The 19,356-nt window shown below is 49.2% G+C and overlaps 1 protein-coding gene across 1 annotated transcript in view; it reads right to left on the bottom strand.

Moving 5' to 3' along the window:
- Positions 1-13,670, bottom strand: part of KCND1 (potassium voltage-gated channel subfamily D member 1) — a 70,323-nt gene extending 56,653 nt beyond the window's left edge. Inside the window, exons 1-2 of the mRNA XM_028711424.2 lie at positions 12,729-13,670; positions 9,901-11,664 (exon numbers count right to left, since the gene is read on the bottom strand). Of these exons, the coding sequence (XP_028567257.1) occupies positions 9,901-11,015 (1,115 nt within the window). The 5' untranslated portion in view covers positions 11,016-11,664; positions 12,729-13,670. The remainder of the gene's footprint in view (positions 1-9,900; positions 11,665-12,728) is intronic.
- Positions 13,671-19,356: the final 5,686 nt, after the last annotated feature.

Below are 19,356 nucleotides of genomic sequence, written 5' to 3'. Positions count from 1 at the left end.
AAATAGACCCCATGGCAGAGATCCATTATGAAATCCTATTAGATTAATTTCTAAACAGTGCTCAGATCTGCCCCAGAGTCACAGCTGTATGTGCCATGATGCTACTTGAGTTCAGAAAAGCCACAAAATGTGGCTCTAGGCACAGAGTTCAGCTTCCTGAATCTCAGAAGCCAAACAGGTGCCTGGATAAAATGCTTTAGTGCTTCACACTGCTCCAAGTTTCCCATGACTAGCTGGAGAAGAATATATTATACGCAAACGAAGAATTCTTTTTTTGCAAATGTACTTAGTGTTAATAACTTTAATGTTTGTTTTGAATAAATTTTGTTAGGGTTTATAGATAAAAAGACAAAACTTAATATCAAATAAATTTTCTTTTTTTTGGTCAGAACTAAAACTTTGGTCTAAATACAATAAAAACATAAAGAGAAGGGGTGGGGAGAAAGGAATAAAGAGAAAGAGAGAAATGAAGAAAAAGAAAAGAGGTCAAAAGAGAGAGAAAAATAAAATTCAGAAGGTAAGGGACTTCCAGTTCTTCATCTGTCGCTATTATATATATAATTATATATGTCGCATATATAATTATATGTCATATATATATATAATTTGTATGTGTATACACACACACACACACACACACACAAATTCACTTCACTTACTCCAGTATAACACCCACAAAGCCACTTTCTATAAACAAACATTATTTTCAATCTTCAAATCCAAATGTCAGTTTTGCCAGCTCAGCTAAGTCTTCTGTTGTTGGCAATAATGGGTCCTTCCATCTTTGTGCATATCAAAGTCTCGCAGCCATAATCATGTATTGTAACAAAGTTCCATAGTCCTGTATATCCATAAGTCCCAGCAGGCAGAGTAGCGTGAATAATTTTACACAGAACACAGATTCCTGCTTTCTCTGGTGCACAATTTGGATTATCCTGCTACAGAATATTTATTTCTTTAGTGTGGCTTACACACAGTCTGGAAAACAGTAAGATCTTCAGATCTGGAAGCCTTCCACAATAGATAAGATTGGCTGTAGTATGGGGTACTGAAGGGAATGTATCCTGCACCTCAGCCGAAATATTCCCTGTCTCATTTTTCGTTTGTGTCCTAGCAGTGGAAAGAGATTCTGGGGTTGATGAACCCCGTTTCAAACTGCATTCTGTCTTTACAAGAGATTTCACCAAGGCCAAACCTAGGCATTTTGAAGAATGGATTTGGTGTTTAGGAGCAAGTCTTATCCTGATAGTCAGCTCTGTCTCAGGCCCCTGACTTATTTTTTCTTTCTTTCTTTCTTTCTTTCTTTCTTTCTTTCTTTCTTTCTTTCTTTCTTTCTTTCTTTCTTTCTTTCCACATGGGCTTTTGTGGCATTTTGGTATGTGTTGCATTTTATAGTTTTAATGCATTCTAAGGCCCACGTTCCACTCAAATGTTGGGAAACGCACTTCTACCTGCGGGCAGTTGCCAACTTGTGATTTGGAAATTGCTGCCTCCCTAACCAGAGCCAGTGCAGGCTAAGGCCTGGCAGGATGGAGCTGTGGAAGAATCTGCAGGGTTGAGGTGGAAACCTTTACAGAGAATAATTAAAATTGCCCAGAATGTTATTGGGCTCCAACTACCAACCCTGGATGAGATCTTCACGTCTCGCACTTTGAAGAAGTCACACAATATCCTGAGAGATCCCACCCATCCTGCTCACAACTTCTTTGAACTGTTGCCTTCGGGCAGAAGATATAGGACAATGAAAACACGAACCACACGCCTTCTGAATAGTTTCTATCCAAGAGCTCTGATTGCACTAAATAATGATCTCAGGGCCAGTTGCAAGGAATAGCAAGCAGGGAGTAGGAAGGAATGAGATAGGTTTTAGGTTATGTTATGCCTTTAATAGGTTATGTTATATTCTGGATTATGTTATGTTTTTATAGATTATGTCTGAATAGGATGAGAGTGTTGGAGATACGTGCAAATGTGTATGTGAACCCGGTCTTTGGGTGGGTGTTTGATTTTCGTTGTTGTGTATACTGTGTATATACGGACAATGACAATAAATTTGTCTATCTATCTGAAGACAAAACCCAGGACTTCTGGCCACAGTAGCGAAGTTCTGCCTTTACTTGCCAGAGGCAGTATGCCTTTGAATACCAGTCACTGTTGCACTCGGGTCCTGTCTGCCGGCTTCCTATGGACTTCTGGTGGGCCACTGTGAGAGCAAGATGCTGTACAGGCCTTTTGTGGGCTGTGAAACACAAGAGCAGTCAAGTACAACATTCCTAGAGTGAACATGTTTACACATGGGGAGGAATGTTTGTCCAGCCAGCAGGTAAACTTCCTGTTTCCTTCTGGGCTGGGACAGACTTCCTCTGCATGTGACTAGAGGTGGGTGTGGCCTCACCTGTGCAGGTAACAACAAAAGCACAGGGCAGGGCAGCCATCTCTCTCTCTCTCCTTTGACTACATGCATCGAAGAAGCAACATCTGCTTAGCCAAAGATGCTCTCTTGGCTCCAGCCAAGAGAGGACAAAGGGACTGTCTTCTTATGAGATAGTTTCTAGGTGTATGTTACTTTTCTAAGCTAAGTCTGCCTTCTGGGATCCTATTGTGAACAGAATGATGTGTGAGTAAATCTTTTTATACTTTTATAGAAGACTGTGTCATGTCTTATCTTTTATGAGGGAATAAGGGGAAAATACCAGAACAGTTATTATAGAGGATTTAGCGAGCCTGAGCAAACGCATCCGCTGCAAGTTTAAAAGGGGGAATGTTACTCTGCTAAATTGTGAACTTGCTAACACAAGTTGGAAAGGCTATTATCAGACAATATATCCCCTCCTGCATCCCTGAACATTCCCACACCTTTGACCAGATCCAGCAGGCCTATTATTACGTTCTTATTTTCTTAAAAACTAGGCTGGAAAAGTCTCCTAGCTTCTAAAGGCCACTGCTACCCCCTCCCCAAACCTGGTTACCTGTCTAAACACAGATTCGATCAATAGAGTTCTTCCTGGACTCCGTCTGTGCCTTCCCCACCTGCCCCATCCCATAGCCTCCCTGCCGCCAGCCATTCGCACCCCACTTCGGTCTTCTCCTTGCCCCCCCCCCCATGCTCTCGCAGCCATCACCCTGCTCTCTGGCAGAGTCCTTTCTTTTTTACATTGCAAGTGTTTGATCAGAATTCCAGTTTCAGTGGCAGCCAGTTCTCTCCTCTCTCCCCAGCTGACCATAAATAATTCAATTCCTACGGACGCTCCTTCACTGCCTGGAAATTTATTTATTTCATTCTCCTCCCTTTGGTTACACATTAAGTGACTTAGCCCATAAAAAGAAATTACTCAGCAACAACAATAAAAGCTTGAAATTGCTGACCTGGCTGCATCGGGGTTGGGGGAAGCCCAGGGCTGGAATCACCCCCAGCACAAGAGGCCAAGCGGGCAGTTCCCCTTGAAATCCTCCAGCGAAAATGAAGAATCAAAGGGGTAGGGTTTTCCCCCCTAGAGTACAGCAGTTGAGGCTGAGGTGCAGCTGTATCTGGAGTGGTGTGGAGGTACAGGAAGAGACACTTGCATGTTCCTGAATGCCTTTCCTAGCGCTTATGCTCAGGGTGCCTGTTTGCACAGGACTGCTGCACCAGAGCTGCATTTAATTCATTCTGCCATGCATGGAGAGGTTTTGCTAAGTCCTTGGAACCAGTTAGCTGGGCGAGTGTGAGGACGAGAAAACTGAGTGAATGCTGGTCTACTAGGTGGTAGAGAAGCCTAAAGCAGGGGGAGGGAAGCTTTGGTCCTCCAGTTGCTGAACTACATCTCCCATCAGCTACTGGGGCCAATAGTCTAGGCTGATGGGAGTTATAGTCCACCCCTCCAACATCTGGAGGGCGAAAGGCTCCCTTCCCTAAGGGATCCTGAGAAGCAACATAGCAAGGGGGGCACACAGTGAAGGGGAAGTGGAATGAGGCAGGAAATTGAGAAGGCGCCAATGAAAGGAGGGTGTCTTTAAAGCAGGATGAGGAAGCAGTTGCCATTGGACTGCAACTCCCATCATCCCTGACTATTGGCCTGGCTGGGGCTGATGGGAGCTGGAGTCCAACAATATGTGGGTGGGCCACAGGTTCCAAAACTCTAGGACTTATCATCCCAGGGACAAGAGAGGCCCTATGCTGTTGGCAGGATGGTGCAGAGGCAGCAGAGATGCTGTATGGTTAAGGAATGATGTCCAGGAGTCAGTAAAGTGAAGGCAGGGTACTGAAAAGCAGAGATCTGTCTGTAGAAGCTACCTGTAATGGAGGCAGAAGGCATGGAGAAAGTAAAGACTCGGGCAGGTGTGGGGAACGCTGGACCCTCCAGATGTTGCTGAACTACAAGTCCCACAATTCCTGCCTATTGGCCATGCTCGCATGAAGGGCCTAGGGATTTTAAAAATAAAAATAAAAAGGCTCTCTGCTAATGGTGTGAAGGAATTGGACAGCCTGTGGCTGTTGTGAACTTAGGAGACAAAGAGTTGCCTCTTTAGATCCTGAGAGGAGTTCTGTCCATTTAAGAGGCAAGTAGAAAGGAAGGATTCTGCTCTGTGTGGCTTCTCCCTACAACAGGACTGTGACCTGATAACTAGTTAGACAGCGAGGCCTAGAGATAGCGGGTAAGTTTTATGTATTGATTTGAATGAACCAGCCAACTGCAGCCAACATGCGTGCTTTGTTTTTTCTGTTACATTTATACCCCACTTTTCCTTCAAGGAGCTCAAGGTGGCATGCATGGTTCTCCCCATCTCCATTTTATCCTCACAAGAACCCTGTGAGGTAGGTTAGGCTGAGAAATGGTGATTGGCCCAAGGTCACCTAGTAAACTTCACAGCTGAGTCAAGATTTGAATCTGGTCTCCCAGGTGCCAGTCCAACCCTCTGACCACTACTCCACACTGCTGTGCATGCGCACACACACACACACACACACACACACACAGACAAAATTTGTATTAAAATGTGAGGTAATTCACTGTTACAGATGGAGGGAGTTCAGTTGTATTACAGATGGAGGCAATGAAACTGGACTTGCCCAAGACTTTTCTACCAGTCATGGCTTCCTCCAAAGCATCCTGCGAGCTGCCATTTGTTCAGGGTGCTGACCTCAAAGACCCATAACAAATAACAGCTCCTGGGATTCTCCATGACTGCTTTGAATGTACAACTCCATGACTGCGTTGGCTTTTGACTCCAGATCTTTGGGTTTCTGTGAGGTGCAACAACCAGTGTCCTAGGCCATGCCAGCCCTACTGCAAGGCACTCCGCAGGAGGCAAAACTGAGATGGGGCTGGTTGCCATTAGGGGCTTCCTGTGAAGCAAAGGGTACAGAAAGGGAAGGGCAGGTGGTGGCCTCACGGATGAGGAATCGGGAATTGCCCCTGTTAGGCCAAAGGAGCTGCAGGGCCCACGGTGGTTGTTGTGGTGATAGTGAGCCAATGTTAATATTCTGACCACTTAAGGTAAAGGTAAAGGGACTCCTGACCATTAGGTCCAGTCGTGTCCGACTCTGGGGTTGCAGCGCTCATCTCAAATTATTGGCCAAGGGAGCCGGCGTACAGCTTCCGGGTCATGTGGCCAGCAGGACTAAGCCGCTTCTGGCGAACCAGAGCAGTGCACAGAAACGCTGTTTACCTTCCCGCCAGAGTGGTACCTATTTATCTACTTGCACTTTGACGTGCTTTCGAACTGCTAGGTTGGCAGGAGCAGGGACCGAGCAACGGGAGCTCACCCCATTGCAGGGATTCGAACCGCTGACCTTCTGATCGGCAAGTCCCAGGCTCTGTGGTTTAACCACAGCGCCAAGGTATCAGACTGCTAAAGGCCAGTCTGCACTCACCCAGCATAAAGGGGAAGCGATGCAGGAGGGCAAGATGGAAAGGAGCCAGCGAAGATTGCAGTGAGACACAAAAGAGACTTTATTCAGAGCGGAGGGGGGTGGGTTGTGGAAGAGGATGCCCAGGACATCTGCCTTTGTGGCTCAGTTCCAGTGCGGGCTGTTAGGGGGGGGTTGAAAGTGGCCAGGGCACCTTTAGGCCCCTCCTTTTTGTGAAAAAGGGACATCAGCAGAAGCCGAAGCCGCCGTTCGTTAATGCGCTTCAGGGTGTATTGCACAGGCAGCTCATCAATGCTGGGAACTGGGGTGGTGGTTTGCAGACAGCGGGTGCCTCGCTGGCACACGCACAGGCGAGTTATTAAAACTTAATTGAGCGGATGGGAACAAGGCAGCTAATTAAAGCTTCCCAATAATGGGAACTGCTGGGTTTCAGGAGAGGAGAGAAGGGGCAGGAACCAGGGCTCCCAAGGTTCGATATACCTCAGCTCCGAGGGCTGGGAGAGGATGAGGAAGGGCTCGGGAATTGTGGCTTGGATTTATGGAGGATTGTAGTTCTCAGCAGAGGCCTAGTGGGGGCTGGGGAAGGGGGGAGCCAAGAGTTCTTGCTAGCTCAGCTGCTGACACTGGGGAAATGTTATAGCAACCAGTGGATTCTCATTAAGTTTGGACAGGGCAATGTGTAAAAGAAAGATGATTCCTTTTTCCATCCTAACCGGTTGCCACCTGTTTATCGCCTGCTCCTCTGCCGTGAGCTCCCATCAATCCTGACCCAGAGCCCCAGCCTTTAATCTGGATTTCCAAACCAAGCCTCGGTTTGTCCCAGCTCTGCAGGAACTGGTTTCCCTTCACTGGCTTGAAATGTGCAGAAAATGCCACTGCAGAGGAATGCTGGTTCGTTGGGGAGGGGAGCATACTCCAGAGTGGCTCTGAACAAGCGTGCTCCTTCTGCCCTATAGCCTTATTACTGGCTGTCCTATTACCTCACTGAACCGCAGCCTCCCCTTTGGGGTGCAGAAGATCGGAAGTCACCTCCAATGGCTTCCTCAGCTCATCCATCATCCAGACTCTCTCAGCCTCAAGCAGAGCAGCAGTTCCAATTGGTAGGATAATAAATAGCCCCCTCCCACCCGTCCAGCGATCTGGGAAATTGCTCATTCATTCATTTATTCATTCATTCCCTGATCGGAAGCAGGCCAGAAAACATTCACAGAGGCCAGCTGGTACCCCGCAAATTCCTTATCTTGTCGCTTCCCTCCCTGCGACGATGAATTCTAAGCCATAACCTAGCCTGGTCCTTGCATCTGTTTGGAACAGCAGAGCACATGCGAAAAGTATCTCTGAGCATGTGCAAAGTGCCTGGAAAAGCAGGGGTTGCATCTAGATGTGGGGGGGGGGGGCAGCAAGGCCGGAGGAGGCTGCAGCTTGCACCTAGTGGGATGGGTGGCAGCATCTGCCCGTGTGTGGCATGTCTGGTATGGCAGTTGATGGACAGGGAAGTGGGATCTGGCCGCCAGCAAGAGCTCAGGCCAGGCAGTACCATCTGCTGCATTATAATTTTATAGCACTTTTGGTAAAGCAGCGGCACCCCACTTTATTTTTTCATATGGGATGGGCACTGAGAGAAATTGCATTTTACTCCTTTGCCTGGAAACTCTGAGAAAGAGGTCAAAACCCATGAGACAACACCCGGAGACCCAGGAACCCTAGATGGGCGAGCATTATGTCTCAGCTGCCAGCCCCTGTCTATCTGTTCAGATCCCATTCCTCTCTGATTTGTAGACAGGACCCTGCTCCCCTCCAAGTGTGGAGGGCTTCAGCTCCCACCACCCCTAGTTGGCACGTCCAGTGGTCAGGGATAGTTCAGCATCACCGGGAGGTTCCCCAGTTCTTCCTTTTTCTCACAGTCAAGATCCACCTCTACTCCTTCCTTCAAGCAGCACTGAGATGCTCCCAAGGCAGTAGGGCATAGTGGTTAGAGTGTCGCCATCAAGCTCACTCTGAGCCAGGGGCACTTCCCTCAGCAAAAACCTACCTCACAGGGTTGTTGTAAAGATAAAATGGGGAGCGGGTAACCCCCGTGCTCCCCTCTCTTGGAGTTTCTCAAAGAAAGGGTGAGAAGTGAAGCAAATTGCCAGGCCTCCTGCAGTCTCAGTGCACTGTTATAATCTCTCCCAGATGAAAGCTGATGGGTTTTAAATCTCACCAACTTTGATTCAACACTGAACCCCTGACACCTCCCAATAACAATAAAACATCCTCGTTCAGTTGGGAATCCACTTGCGGGCCATGCAGAAATAGACGGCGCCAGTGATGGATGCTTCATTAATATATGGGGTACAAGGAAGCCCTTTGTTAATCATCCTTGGTTGCAGAGCCTCCCAAAACACTGTCTGCAAATCTAGCACACAAAACATTCCAAATAATTCCCCCCACAGAAACACTCATTGCATTCATCCCTCGCTGCTTCCTCCTGTCCTTCTGTTGCCCCTTTGGGCTCTCTAAATTGGTACTGTAAACTCTTTGGGGCAGGGACTTGTCTTTTACTGAAGGTACACTGATGGCACGATATTAATAGTCCTCATACTATCTTATGGTAGCCTCAGGGAGGAGGGTAATGCAGCCCCAACAGAGCCCTGAAATAAACTGGAAAGTGAAACATTATGTAGAAATCTGATGAGACACCAGATTTTCTACTCTTGTTCTGATGTCATGGAAGATACCCAGCAGAGTCCAGACAAAAAGTGAGGCAGTCAATTGGCCCAGGAAAGCAAATCCCTGGAGGCGGCCAACATTCTGAAATGCCAGAATTCCAATACTGTACCAGTTTCTGAGGATCAGACATGCACCACACACACAACTACAAACACCCAAATCAGTATTTCCGCAGGAAGGGAACCATGCTAAAATGAATATATCCAAATTCAGGATTCCAGCGTGAAATCTGAACAGGGAATACCAGTGCTACAAAACAGCACAGCAACTGCTTGCAGTCCAAGCATGCCTGAAAACCGTAGGGGAAAGGGAGGGTATGAGCATTGCACTGAAGGAAATGTTATTTTGGGAGGGGCATGATAAAGTTCTCACCCACAGTAGACGCAAAAGTGCTTCTCTTTCCTTGGAAAACGCTCCCTAGCCCCTGCCTTCCCAGCCCTACCCGCAATCTAACTCTTCTTCCCACCCCCACCCATATTTCTCTTCGCTGCTGCTGTTTCCTTGGCACCAGCAGACCACCCCACCCCACCCCACCCCTTGCTGGTTCCCTTCTGGGCACCTCCCCATCTTGCACAACACTTTCTGAAGGGCTCCTTGCAAGGCAGTGCCACACAGCTACCTGGACCATTCAGGTGTGAGGAGCCATGTTCTCTTCGCCACTTGGGGACTGTCAGAAATCTGGACCGCTTTTCTGGTGTTTTGGCAGCTGGGAGAAAGCTAGACAGACCCAGTTCACAGAATGCTTGACTTTAATGTCAGAACATTAAAGGAAAGAGAGATGGCCCACTCCCAGCTGAACAGAACCCTGCTTTCCCAGCATAGCTCTGTGTATGGTCTCCATGCTTATCCGCCTCCTAAGCACTTGGAACTTATTTCCAACTTATTTCCAAGGGAGATGCCGTCTATGCTGGTGCCACCAGAGCAGGACTTCAGGGCAGAGGTCCAGGGCTCCACTCAGCAGAATGAGCAGGAGGGCCTTTGAATGCAGCAAGGCTGGTTTACCACATGTCGAGGTAAGTAATGCACATCACCATCTCAAGAGGGGCTTTTCCATAAGGCCAAGAGTCTAAAGTGACTTTAGTGCACCAATAGATTCACTTGTCTCATTGAGCTAACATACCTCTAAGGGAAAGCCCTCAAATCCCATTGTCTGGGACCAGTCTGGGTCAGAGGTGCTTTTGGACAAAGCAAGGGTGCTAGTGGGTGGCACAGCCATCAAGAGGTCCACGTGGGGATTCTGGAAATGAGGTTTCCAGGAGGGATGGGGAAGAATGTAGCATTGGTGGGGAACCAAGGCCAGGCTTCTGGGGATTATGTCAAGGATGTGCGCAACTCACCCAAGTGTGGTCATGGTGACGATGGTGTACCAGAAGGCAGCAGGGATGCTGGTGAAGTTGGTGGACGCAGTGCCCTTCTCAGCATAGAACATAACGGTGGCAAAGATTATGATGGCCATGGTGAGTGAAAAGAGCAGGAAGCCCAGCTCAGAGGCACAGCTCTTGAGGGTGTATCCCAGGATCCGCAGCCCTTGCGAGTGGCGTGAGAACTTGAAGATACGGAAGACGCGGAACACCCTTAGTGTCACAAAGGCCCCGCTGACATTCTCGTTTTCTGGCATCACCAGCCCAATGTAATAGGGCATGATGGCAACCACATCAATGATGCTCATCACGCTCTTCATGAACTTGAATCGGCTTGGGGCGGCAAAGAGGCGCATGAGATACTCAAAGGTGAAGATGAGGACGCAAGCTGTGTCCATGCAGAAGAAAGCCTTGGGGAACCGATCTCCACAGGGCAAGTTCTTCTTCCTCCCAGGAGAAGGCCGGCATGGGATGGTCTCCACCACATTGGCAATGACTGACACGGCAATGAAGAACCCAGTCACATAATAGAAGACCAAAGCCATGGTGCTGGTGTGGGGGTTCTCGAATGCTCTCCAGAGCCGCTGGCGGAAGGTGCTGTCCGGAGGCAGGCCAGTGTCATTGGTCATCTCTGCTTCTTCATCCTCAGCGAGGCGCTCGGCATTCTCCTTCTTGCGGTCGCGATATTCCTCCAGGCAGCAGTCGCCGATGAGCTCTGGGATGATGCCGTAGAATGACAGCTCTTCATCGAAGGCCTGTATGCACTCCTGGCGGGGGTAATGGAGTCTGCCAGTGCGGTAGAAGTTGAGGATATGGCGGAACATCTCTGGGTCGCGGTCAAAGAAGTACTCCTTGCTGTCTTCATCAAAGAAGAATTCCTTCTCTGAGCTGCCCAGCAGGGTATCCGGATAACGGTCCAAGGTGTTCTTCCAAGTCTGGAAGCGTTTCCCGCTGACGTTGACTACCAAGATCTCATCGCTGCGGCGTTTCTTGTCAGCAGGAGGCTTGGGCATGGGCTTCTTGGCCAGTGGGAGCCAGCCCACAGCTGCTGCCCGGGCAAAGGGCAGCCATGTTGCCACCCCTGCGGCCATGTTGCACACAGTTAGATAACAGAACCTTTGCTAAAATGTCTCACCATCCAAACTCAACTGTGCTCTAAGTATTGTCCCAGGAAAAGCTTTTGATAAAGCGGCTTTCTCTGAAAGCCTTCTTGAAAACGTTTCTTTGCTCAATTATCGCCAAAAATCAATGGAGCAGGGGGCCCCATCATCCAGTCTGGTTCTTGTCTCAGACATCAAAATCCAGGTCTGCCCAAGAACGAAGGATGTTATTCTCCCCAGCCAAGGTCTTTTCAATGGATGTTAGCAAGCCCCATGGACCTAGATGCCTCTCAGTCAAACAGCATTTTTCCAGGCAAGGTGCCTCCTTACTGTCAGTGCTGATAACTTTAGGAGTTGTGGGCAGAGGTCAAAGGAAGGCAATGCAGGTAAGTGTGATCATGCTGTCCATGGTCTCTCTGATGTTCAGCCCATGTGGCTCTGTGCATTGTGAACAACAGCGGAAACTCCCCTCTGAAAATCTGCAATGTACGAGTGCTGTATTCCTCTGCTGCTGCTCCACTAATTCTTTCTTCCTGGCAGGAGAGAGAATGTATAGGAAGAGAGAAAGTATTCCTGGTGTGGGAGCAGAGTCAGAGAAGGGGTCTCAGTTGATATGGTCACAGGGGTAGATTACACAATGCTGTGATAATGGAAAAAAGAGAGAGAGGGAAGAGAGAGAGAGAAGTAAAACTATGCGAGAGAAATAATAGTGTGCAAGGCTGCAATTTTTGGACTGAATGCGGCAGTTCTGAAGTTATAAACTAGCCAAGTTTCACAAGCTGAAAACAATAAAGGTTTTATGTAAAATATCCATCACAGTAGCTATTAGGGGATGAGCAACTTGAGACCCAGAACCCCTCCTCTGTTTGGGGGCAAGAAATGGGGATCCACAGACTGGGCAGGATGATGGGATCCAGGATTCCTGTGAATGGGATCTAAGGGCAGGGTGGTTATTTGAGATCAGCTACTTCTAAGTAATCTCCCTCCAGTTCTAAGCTGATTTGAGTTGGAGGTTGGGTGGCTGGAGGAGCCAGGGCTAGTTTCATATTGGGAAAGGAGTTTGAAGGGACATTTAAGGAAGAGAGTATGAGAGCAGTTAATAACACTGTGTCAAAGAAGAGAGCAAAGGTTTTGTCAAGAAGGAGTTTGGCAGAGCAGGAATTTGGCAACACAACAAGGAGTTTGGCAAAGCAAGCTGCAAGGGTGCCTGAGCAGGGGCTCTCCCTGCGAGCAAGCAGGCAGCCCCAGAGAAAGAGGGTGGAGAGGAAGGGGTTCAGGGTCCGAACAAACTTTCCCATTAACCCTTTGTCTCCCGAAATCTCCGACCCTCAAACCCTTTTCTCTTCAATTTGGTTTGGCGAGGGCGGTAGTGAATCTACATCGCTTTGTAGACAGGAGTAAACAACGTGAAATTTTTAAAAAAGGAACAACCCCCCCTTCCCCAAGATTTGGGGAGCGTGGGATGGAAATTAAGAAAGGGGCAGGCAAATCTCTAGCACAGGGCGTGGAGGGAGGGAGAAATGGGGAGAAGGAGGTAATCAAGGGATGGGGAAGCAAATCCGCAAATCTGTGGCGGGAAAGGGCCACATTCGGGGGAAAGAGGTGTCCCCGTGGGGAGGGGGTGGCGAACCCATGGGGCAAGGAGGGCAGAGGGGCACATCCGTGGGGCGACGTGCCGCGGGTCGCTGATCTCCATCCTCTTACCCCCTGGGTGCTGGCTCTGTCCCGGTAGCAGGCAGCGGCGGAGCGTCCGCAAACCCCGGTGCGGGGCCAGGGGTGTCCGGCTGCGGGGTGCCGGGCTGCCCCCCGTGCGTGGGCGAGAGGGCTCCCGTTGCCCCCGACGGCGCCGATCCTCATCGCTCCCCTTGGCTCGCCCGTCTGACTGTGCCGCGCTGCCTCCCTCCCTCCCTCCCGGCGCCGCGTGTGTGTGTGTGTGCGTGTGAGTGAGGGTGTGCGCGTGTGTGTGCGAGCTGCATTCGGCAGGGAGGGGGCACGAGCGAGCGGTTGGCAGCGGCGAGTGGCTGCATCGCAGGCGGCGGAGGCGCGCACCCCAGGCAGCGAGCGCACCGAGCGACTGGGGACCAGCAGCAGACGGAGGCGAAGGAGGGGACGGGAGACGCAGCCTGGGAAGGGGGCTGGGGGAGAGGATATGGGTGGACCGGCGGGCAGGCAGGTCGAAGTAGGCAGACAGGCAGAAGTTCAACTGGAGAAGGCAGAGGAAGGTGAGGAAAGGGGTGTGGGCGGGAGAGAATCGCAATGGGCAGGAGGATGCAGAAAGGATGGAGATGGAGAGAGAGAGATCTCAGCAGGATCACGGAGACATTCAAGGAAACGGAATGGCCGGAGAAGCGGAGAGGACGCGAGAAACCCCCGGCCAGGAGGATCGAGAGAGACTTGGGGGGGGGGCGAATCGGAGCAAGGAAAAGCAGATCCACAACCAGAGTTGGAAACGTGCAGAAAGGGGAGATGGAGATGCGGAAGACGAATGGAGAAAAGGGGGCGCGGGGAAAAGAAGGAGAGCGCAAAAAAAAAGAACCGCAGGAGAACTAACTTGGGGTCTTGGAGACTGGAGGGTCGAAGGAGAGGAGGCGGCCTCTCCAAGGCGCGAGGCAGCGACGGAGGGACCCAGGCGGCGCCCTCCTCTTCCTCCTCTTCCTCCTCCAGCAGCCCTGGCTGCCTCTGCGCCCCTCGCCTCGCCAGGCAACGTCCAGCTCTCCCCTCGGCGCGCCCGGGCAGCCCAGATTTCCCCGTGCGCATCCGAGACGACTTTTGATCGCGCTCCCGCCGCGCGTCGCCTTTAGGAGCCTCGGCAGGAATTTCAAATTTGGTGCCACTCAGGATTGGGGCGGGGGGGGGGGAGGAGGAGGAGGGAGGGGGTGTCATCCGCACGCCATGGGGAGGGGGGTCAGCTCCTCGTAAGGAGCAGCGCCAAGCCGCCCCTTGGGCCACCCCCCCACCCAGCCCCACCTGCCGGCCCCTCCTGCGTCCTTTTCTGCACGGATTCTCGCTTTAGGAGCAGCCTCCCGGGATCGTCCCGAGAGCGCCTCCTGTGGAAGCCGTGGGTACCGCTGCCCTGCGGTACAGAGCCCAGCTCCCTTCTCCTGCAGAGCGGCGGCGTCCCATCCTAATAGAAAAGGCCGCCCGTGGAACGGATTTATTATTATTATTATTATTATTATTATTATTATTATTATTATTATTATTATTTGTACCCCGCCCTCCCCAGCCAAGACCGGGCTCAGGGCGGCTAACACCCGATATAAAACAATTGACTGAAATACAACTTAAAAAACAAGATTAAAATACAACATTAAAACATTTAAAATGCAGCCTCCTTTCAGTGGAAACTCAAATCAAAAACTTTTTGGGGATAAAAACGTCAAGTCTTCACCAAGGCTGGTCCTACGTGGGCCAGAAAAAAGCCAGGGAAGTCCCCAAATAGGAGTTCCATCACAGAAGGAGAAAGGAAAAAGGAAAGAGGGGGAGGGGATCAAGTTGATTCCAAGCCAAAGGCCAGGCGGAACAACTCTGTCTTACAGGCCCTGCGGAAAGAGATCAGATCCTGCAGGGCCCTTGGCTCATGAGGCAGACCGTTCCACCAGGCTGGAGCCAGTGTTGAGAAGACCCTGGCTCTGGTTGAAACTAATCTAACTTCCTTAGGGCCCGGGACCCCTGCAGCGGTTGTAATGCCTGCCCCACAACTCTAGGGAGTAGGCGGCTGGCAGGCAGGGCCACCCTCTGGATCAGGCCTCCCTGGGTGCCTCCCCAGGACAGTAACACTTCTTGAGGTGGGTGGTGGGGGTTCCGTGTTCCTTATCACCGCCCCAAAATCCCCTCTCTGCTCATCGAAAAATAACGTGCTAGGGAGAAAGGCTAGCCAGGGGTCAGCAAACTATTTCAGCAGGGGGCCGGTCCACTGTCCCTCAGACCTTGTGGGGGGCCGGACTATATTTTTTTTGGGGGGGGGGATGAACGAATTCCTTTGCCCCACAAATAACCCAGTGATGCATTTTAAATACAGTGGCACCTCGGGTTAAGAACTTAATTCATTCCAGAGGTCCGATCTTAACCTGAAACTGTTCTTAACCAGAGGTACCACTTTAGCTATTGGGGCCTCCCGCTGCCGCTGTGAGATTTCTGTTCTCATCCTGAAGCAAAGTTCTTAACCTGAGGTACTATTTCTGGGTTAGAGGAGTCTGTAACCTGAAGCACCTGTAACCTAAAGTATCTGTAACCTGAGGTACCACTGTAAAAGGACACATTCTACTCATGTTGTTTTTTTAACAATATTTTATTAAGGATTTTCTTGTTTTACAGAAGTGTAGTGCCTCATATTTTTTTTCCCCATGTAACAGTTTTACAAATCCGTTTCATTTGTTGAGGCATTAGGGGGAGAAGAAAAAAAAGAAAAGAAAAAAGAAAGGGGAGGTGGAGAGAGGGAAGATGGATAGGGGTGGGGTCAACGCTGACACCAAACTCTACATACATTAAACATAATAGAAACATTCTACTCATGTAAAAACACGCTGATTCCCGGACCGTCTGTGGGCGATTGGGCCGGATCCGGCCCCTGGTCCTTAGGTTGCCTACCCATGGGACTCTAGGTTTCGTTTTTGTTTTCTATGTGCAGTGAGTTTTTATTGCCATGTGAGAGCACCCAGAACATGCAACTTACTCTCTGCCGTCTGAACTGGTACAATCGAGGGGAGAGCCTTTGCTTCTGCTCAGCGGCCTGAGGTCATGCCCTTTCTCAACTGGAATTAATAAACAACCTGAATTAACAATAACTAATGCCGAGAGGAATGATGTTCTCTTGTCTATTTGCCCACTGGTTTGGTGGATATTGTGGTGTGGGGGTGATTTTTAAGTTTTGCTATATTATTGGCTTTATGTTTTTAATTGATGTGCATTTCTCTGACTGAGTACCTTCTGGCAGAAACAGCTACTCACAAAAAACAATCAATCGATAATATATCACCATTTATGTACACCAACATCAAGGTGGGGTGGGGAATGAGAAAAGTCCCTTCCCTGAGAAGGTTGCAGATGAACTAATTAGTGCCCCCCCCCCTGGCTCTCTGGGTTCTCAATCACTAGCAAGAATTCCCACGCCAGCCTTACACCCGCAACCCAAGCCTGGTAGTGGGGCTACCATATTTTTCCTGGTATTGTGCTTGTTCCTTCGATGGGGGCAAAGCAGAAAATACATACTTTCAGAACATAATAAGAGCTCTACTGGATCAAGCCAAAGGTCCACATTAACTGGCGTCCTTTTTTTCAAAGTGCTTGACCAAATGCTTCTGGTAAGCCCACTAGCAGGACATCTGTGAGTCCCACTAACTGGTTTTCAGAAGCATGCAGCAGAAGAAGAACAAAGCCATAATGGGTAGTTGCCGTTGACTGGCAAGCCAGTCAGATGGGCGGCCTGCAAATAATAATAATAATAATAATAATAATAATAATAATAATAATAATAATAATAACAACAACAACAACAACGGCAGCCTTTTGAAAAATCAGCCATGTTGGTGCCCATCACTACTTATTGTGGGAGGGAGTTCCACAGTTTAACTATGTTCTATGTGAAGTAGTAGGGACACGGGTAGCACTGTGGGTTAAACCACAGATCCTAGGACTTGCCGATCAGAAGGTCGGCAGTTCGAATCCCTGTGACTGGGTGAGCTCCCGTTGCTCAGTCCCAGCTCCTGCCAACCTAGCAGTTCGAAAGCATGTCAAAGTGCAAGTAGATAAATAGGTACCGCTCCGGCGGGAAGGTAAACGGCATTTCCGTGTGCTGCTCTGGTTCGCCAGAAGCGGCTTAGTCATGCTGGCCACATGACCCGGAAGCTGTACGCTGGCCCCCTCGGCCTGTAAAGCGAGATGAGCGTTGCAACCCCAGAGTCGGTCACGACTGGACCTAATGGTCAGGGGTCCCTTTACCTTTATGTGAAGAAGTACAGTGGTACCTCGGGTTACATATGCTTCAGGTTACATACGCTTCAGGTTACAGACTCCGCTAACCCAAAAATAGTACCTTGGGTTAAGAGCTTCAGGATGAGAAGAGAAATCGCGCGGCAGCGGGAGGCCTCATTAGCTAAAGTGGTACCTCAGGTTAAGAACAGTTTCAGGTTAAGAACAGACCTCCAGAACGCATTAAGTTCTTAACCCGAGGTACCACTGTACTTCCTTTTGCCTGCCCCGAACCTTCCTACGTTCGGCATCACTGGTTGCCTCCGTCACCCCAGTTGTGTCATTGCCAGGGAAAGCTCCCTGGTTCCTGTGGACTGAGTCATTCCACTTCTTTCTTTACCTAAGAGAACCCTTTCTGGACCATGCCAGGGAGGGCATATATATCCAAAGGCAAAGATAATGGCTCATTTGGTTTCCTTCAGCAGAGAGCTAAAATGTGAATTGGCTGGAGGAAGACAAGGAGAAGGTGGGTGCTGGATGATGCTGGACAGATCAGCAGAAATATAGGATGGAGGCAAGGACAAAGAACCAGACTGCCAACCTCAGAAGCGAGGTGGAGGTCCGATTTTAAAAGCAAAGGTATTGGGAGAAGGGGTGTGAGAAGAGGGAAGGTTTTTGTCAGCAGAATTTGATGCACAGATGGGTATACTTAAGAGACAGCGCTCCATCAATATTTTATTTAGTTATTACACAAATCACCCCAAAACCAGAGTTCTCTGAGCAGCAAACAAGCTAAACGACTTGAAAATAAAAGTCAGATAAATCACCAAATATAGTAACAACATATGAATCATATGTCAAAAGCATGCTAAATATTATTTTAAGTTTTCTTAGAGGTTAGGTCAGAATTGCGGTAGGATTTGAACGGGGAACTTCAATCATTGTAAGTCATTTCCAGAAGAGTAGCTGTATTAGTCTTTTGTAGGAAAAACAACCAACAGTCTTGTGGCACCTTTAAGACTAACAAATTGATTACAGCAAAATCTTGAGTGAACTACAGTCCACTGTGTCCATGTTCTGCCTCCACAGTTGAAGGCAGGAAGTCTCTGAATACCAGTTAGTGGGAATCACAATTCAAGAGAGGGCACTGGCTTGTAGCCTTCCTGCAGGTGTCTTGTTGGCCACTGTGAGAAGAGTCAGATGGGTCACTAGCTTGAATCAGTAAGTGTTGGTCACTTCACCCCCAAAAAGGGTATTTTAGAGCTGGGAAAAGTTCACAAAAGTTCACAAAAATGCCAGGGCAACCAAAATGATCAAGGGGGCAGAGCAAGGAAAGGTTACAACATTTGAGGGGAGGGTTAGTTTAGTGAAAAGGCGAATTAGAGTGGTTATGAAAGAGATCTATAAAATTATACAAAGTGTGGAGAAACTGCATAGTGAAAAGCTTTCCTCCATTTCTCATGATATTATCAGAATTTGGGGGCGTCCAGTGAAGCTGAATGTTGGAAGATTCAGGACAGAGACAAAAAGTACTTATTTCCACAGCACATAGTTAAACTAAGCAACTTGCTACCACAATATATAGTGGATTTAAAAGAGGATTAGGCAAATTCATGAAGGATAAGGTTTTCAGTAGCTGGCAGCCATGATGCTTGTGTTCCATCTGGGCTGCTGGAGGCAGTCTGTCTCTGGGTACCGCTTGGTGGGAACTGCTGTTGCTGTGCTCAGGATCTGCTTGTGGACTTCCTATGAGCATCAGTTTGACCCCTGTGAAAACAGCGGGCTGGGTTAGCTGGGGTCTGGGCTGGATCCAACAGGGCTCTTCTTATGTTCCTCAGATGCATGGAATGTTATCCTGAGTCGAAGGCAAAACATTTTGCTGCCCGAGGTGAAAGATGTGGAATGTAATCCATTGGGAGCAGTCAAGTACAACATTCCTTGTTTTGCTAGAGTGGTCATGCAGGGGACATTGGTCCAGCCAGTCAAAACTTCCTGTTCCTCCTGGCCTGGAGCATCCTTCCTTGCATGTGACTAGTGGGTGGGCGTGACCTTTCCAGACCCGGTAAAAGCCCAAGGAAAGCTGCCAGTCTCTCTCTTTTCCATCTTCTTTTCGTCCTGTGAACTTCCTGGAATGAACTGCTGGCTGCCAGGTCATTTCCCTTATGGGATAAACCTGTTAGTATATATAAGTTTGGGACGCAGGTGGCGCTGTGGGTTAAACCACAGAGCCTAGGACTTGCCGATCAGAAGGTCAGCGGTTCGAATCCCCGTGACGGGGTGAGCTCCCGTTGCTCGGTCCCTGCTCCTGCCAACCTAGCAGTTTGAAAGCACGTCAAAGTGCAAGTAGATAAATAGGTACCGCTCCGGCGGGAAGGTAAACGGCATTTCCGTGTGCTGCTCTGGTTCACCAGAAGTGGCTTAG

Source organism: Podarcis muralis, chromosome 17 (genome assembly GCF_964188315.1).
Source record: "Podarcis muralis chromosome 17, rPodMur119.hap1.1, whole genome shotgun sequence".
In the NCBI taxonomy this organism is placed as follows: domain Eukaryota; kingdom Metazoa; phylum Chordata; class Lepidosauria; order Squamata; family Lacertidae; genus Podarcis; species Podarcis muralis.
The sequence above is the reverse complement of the archived record's forward strand: the minus strand, read 5'-3'. Positions and strand labels throughout refer to the sequence as shown.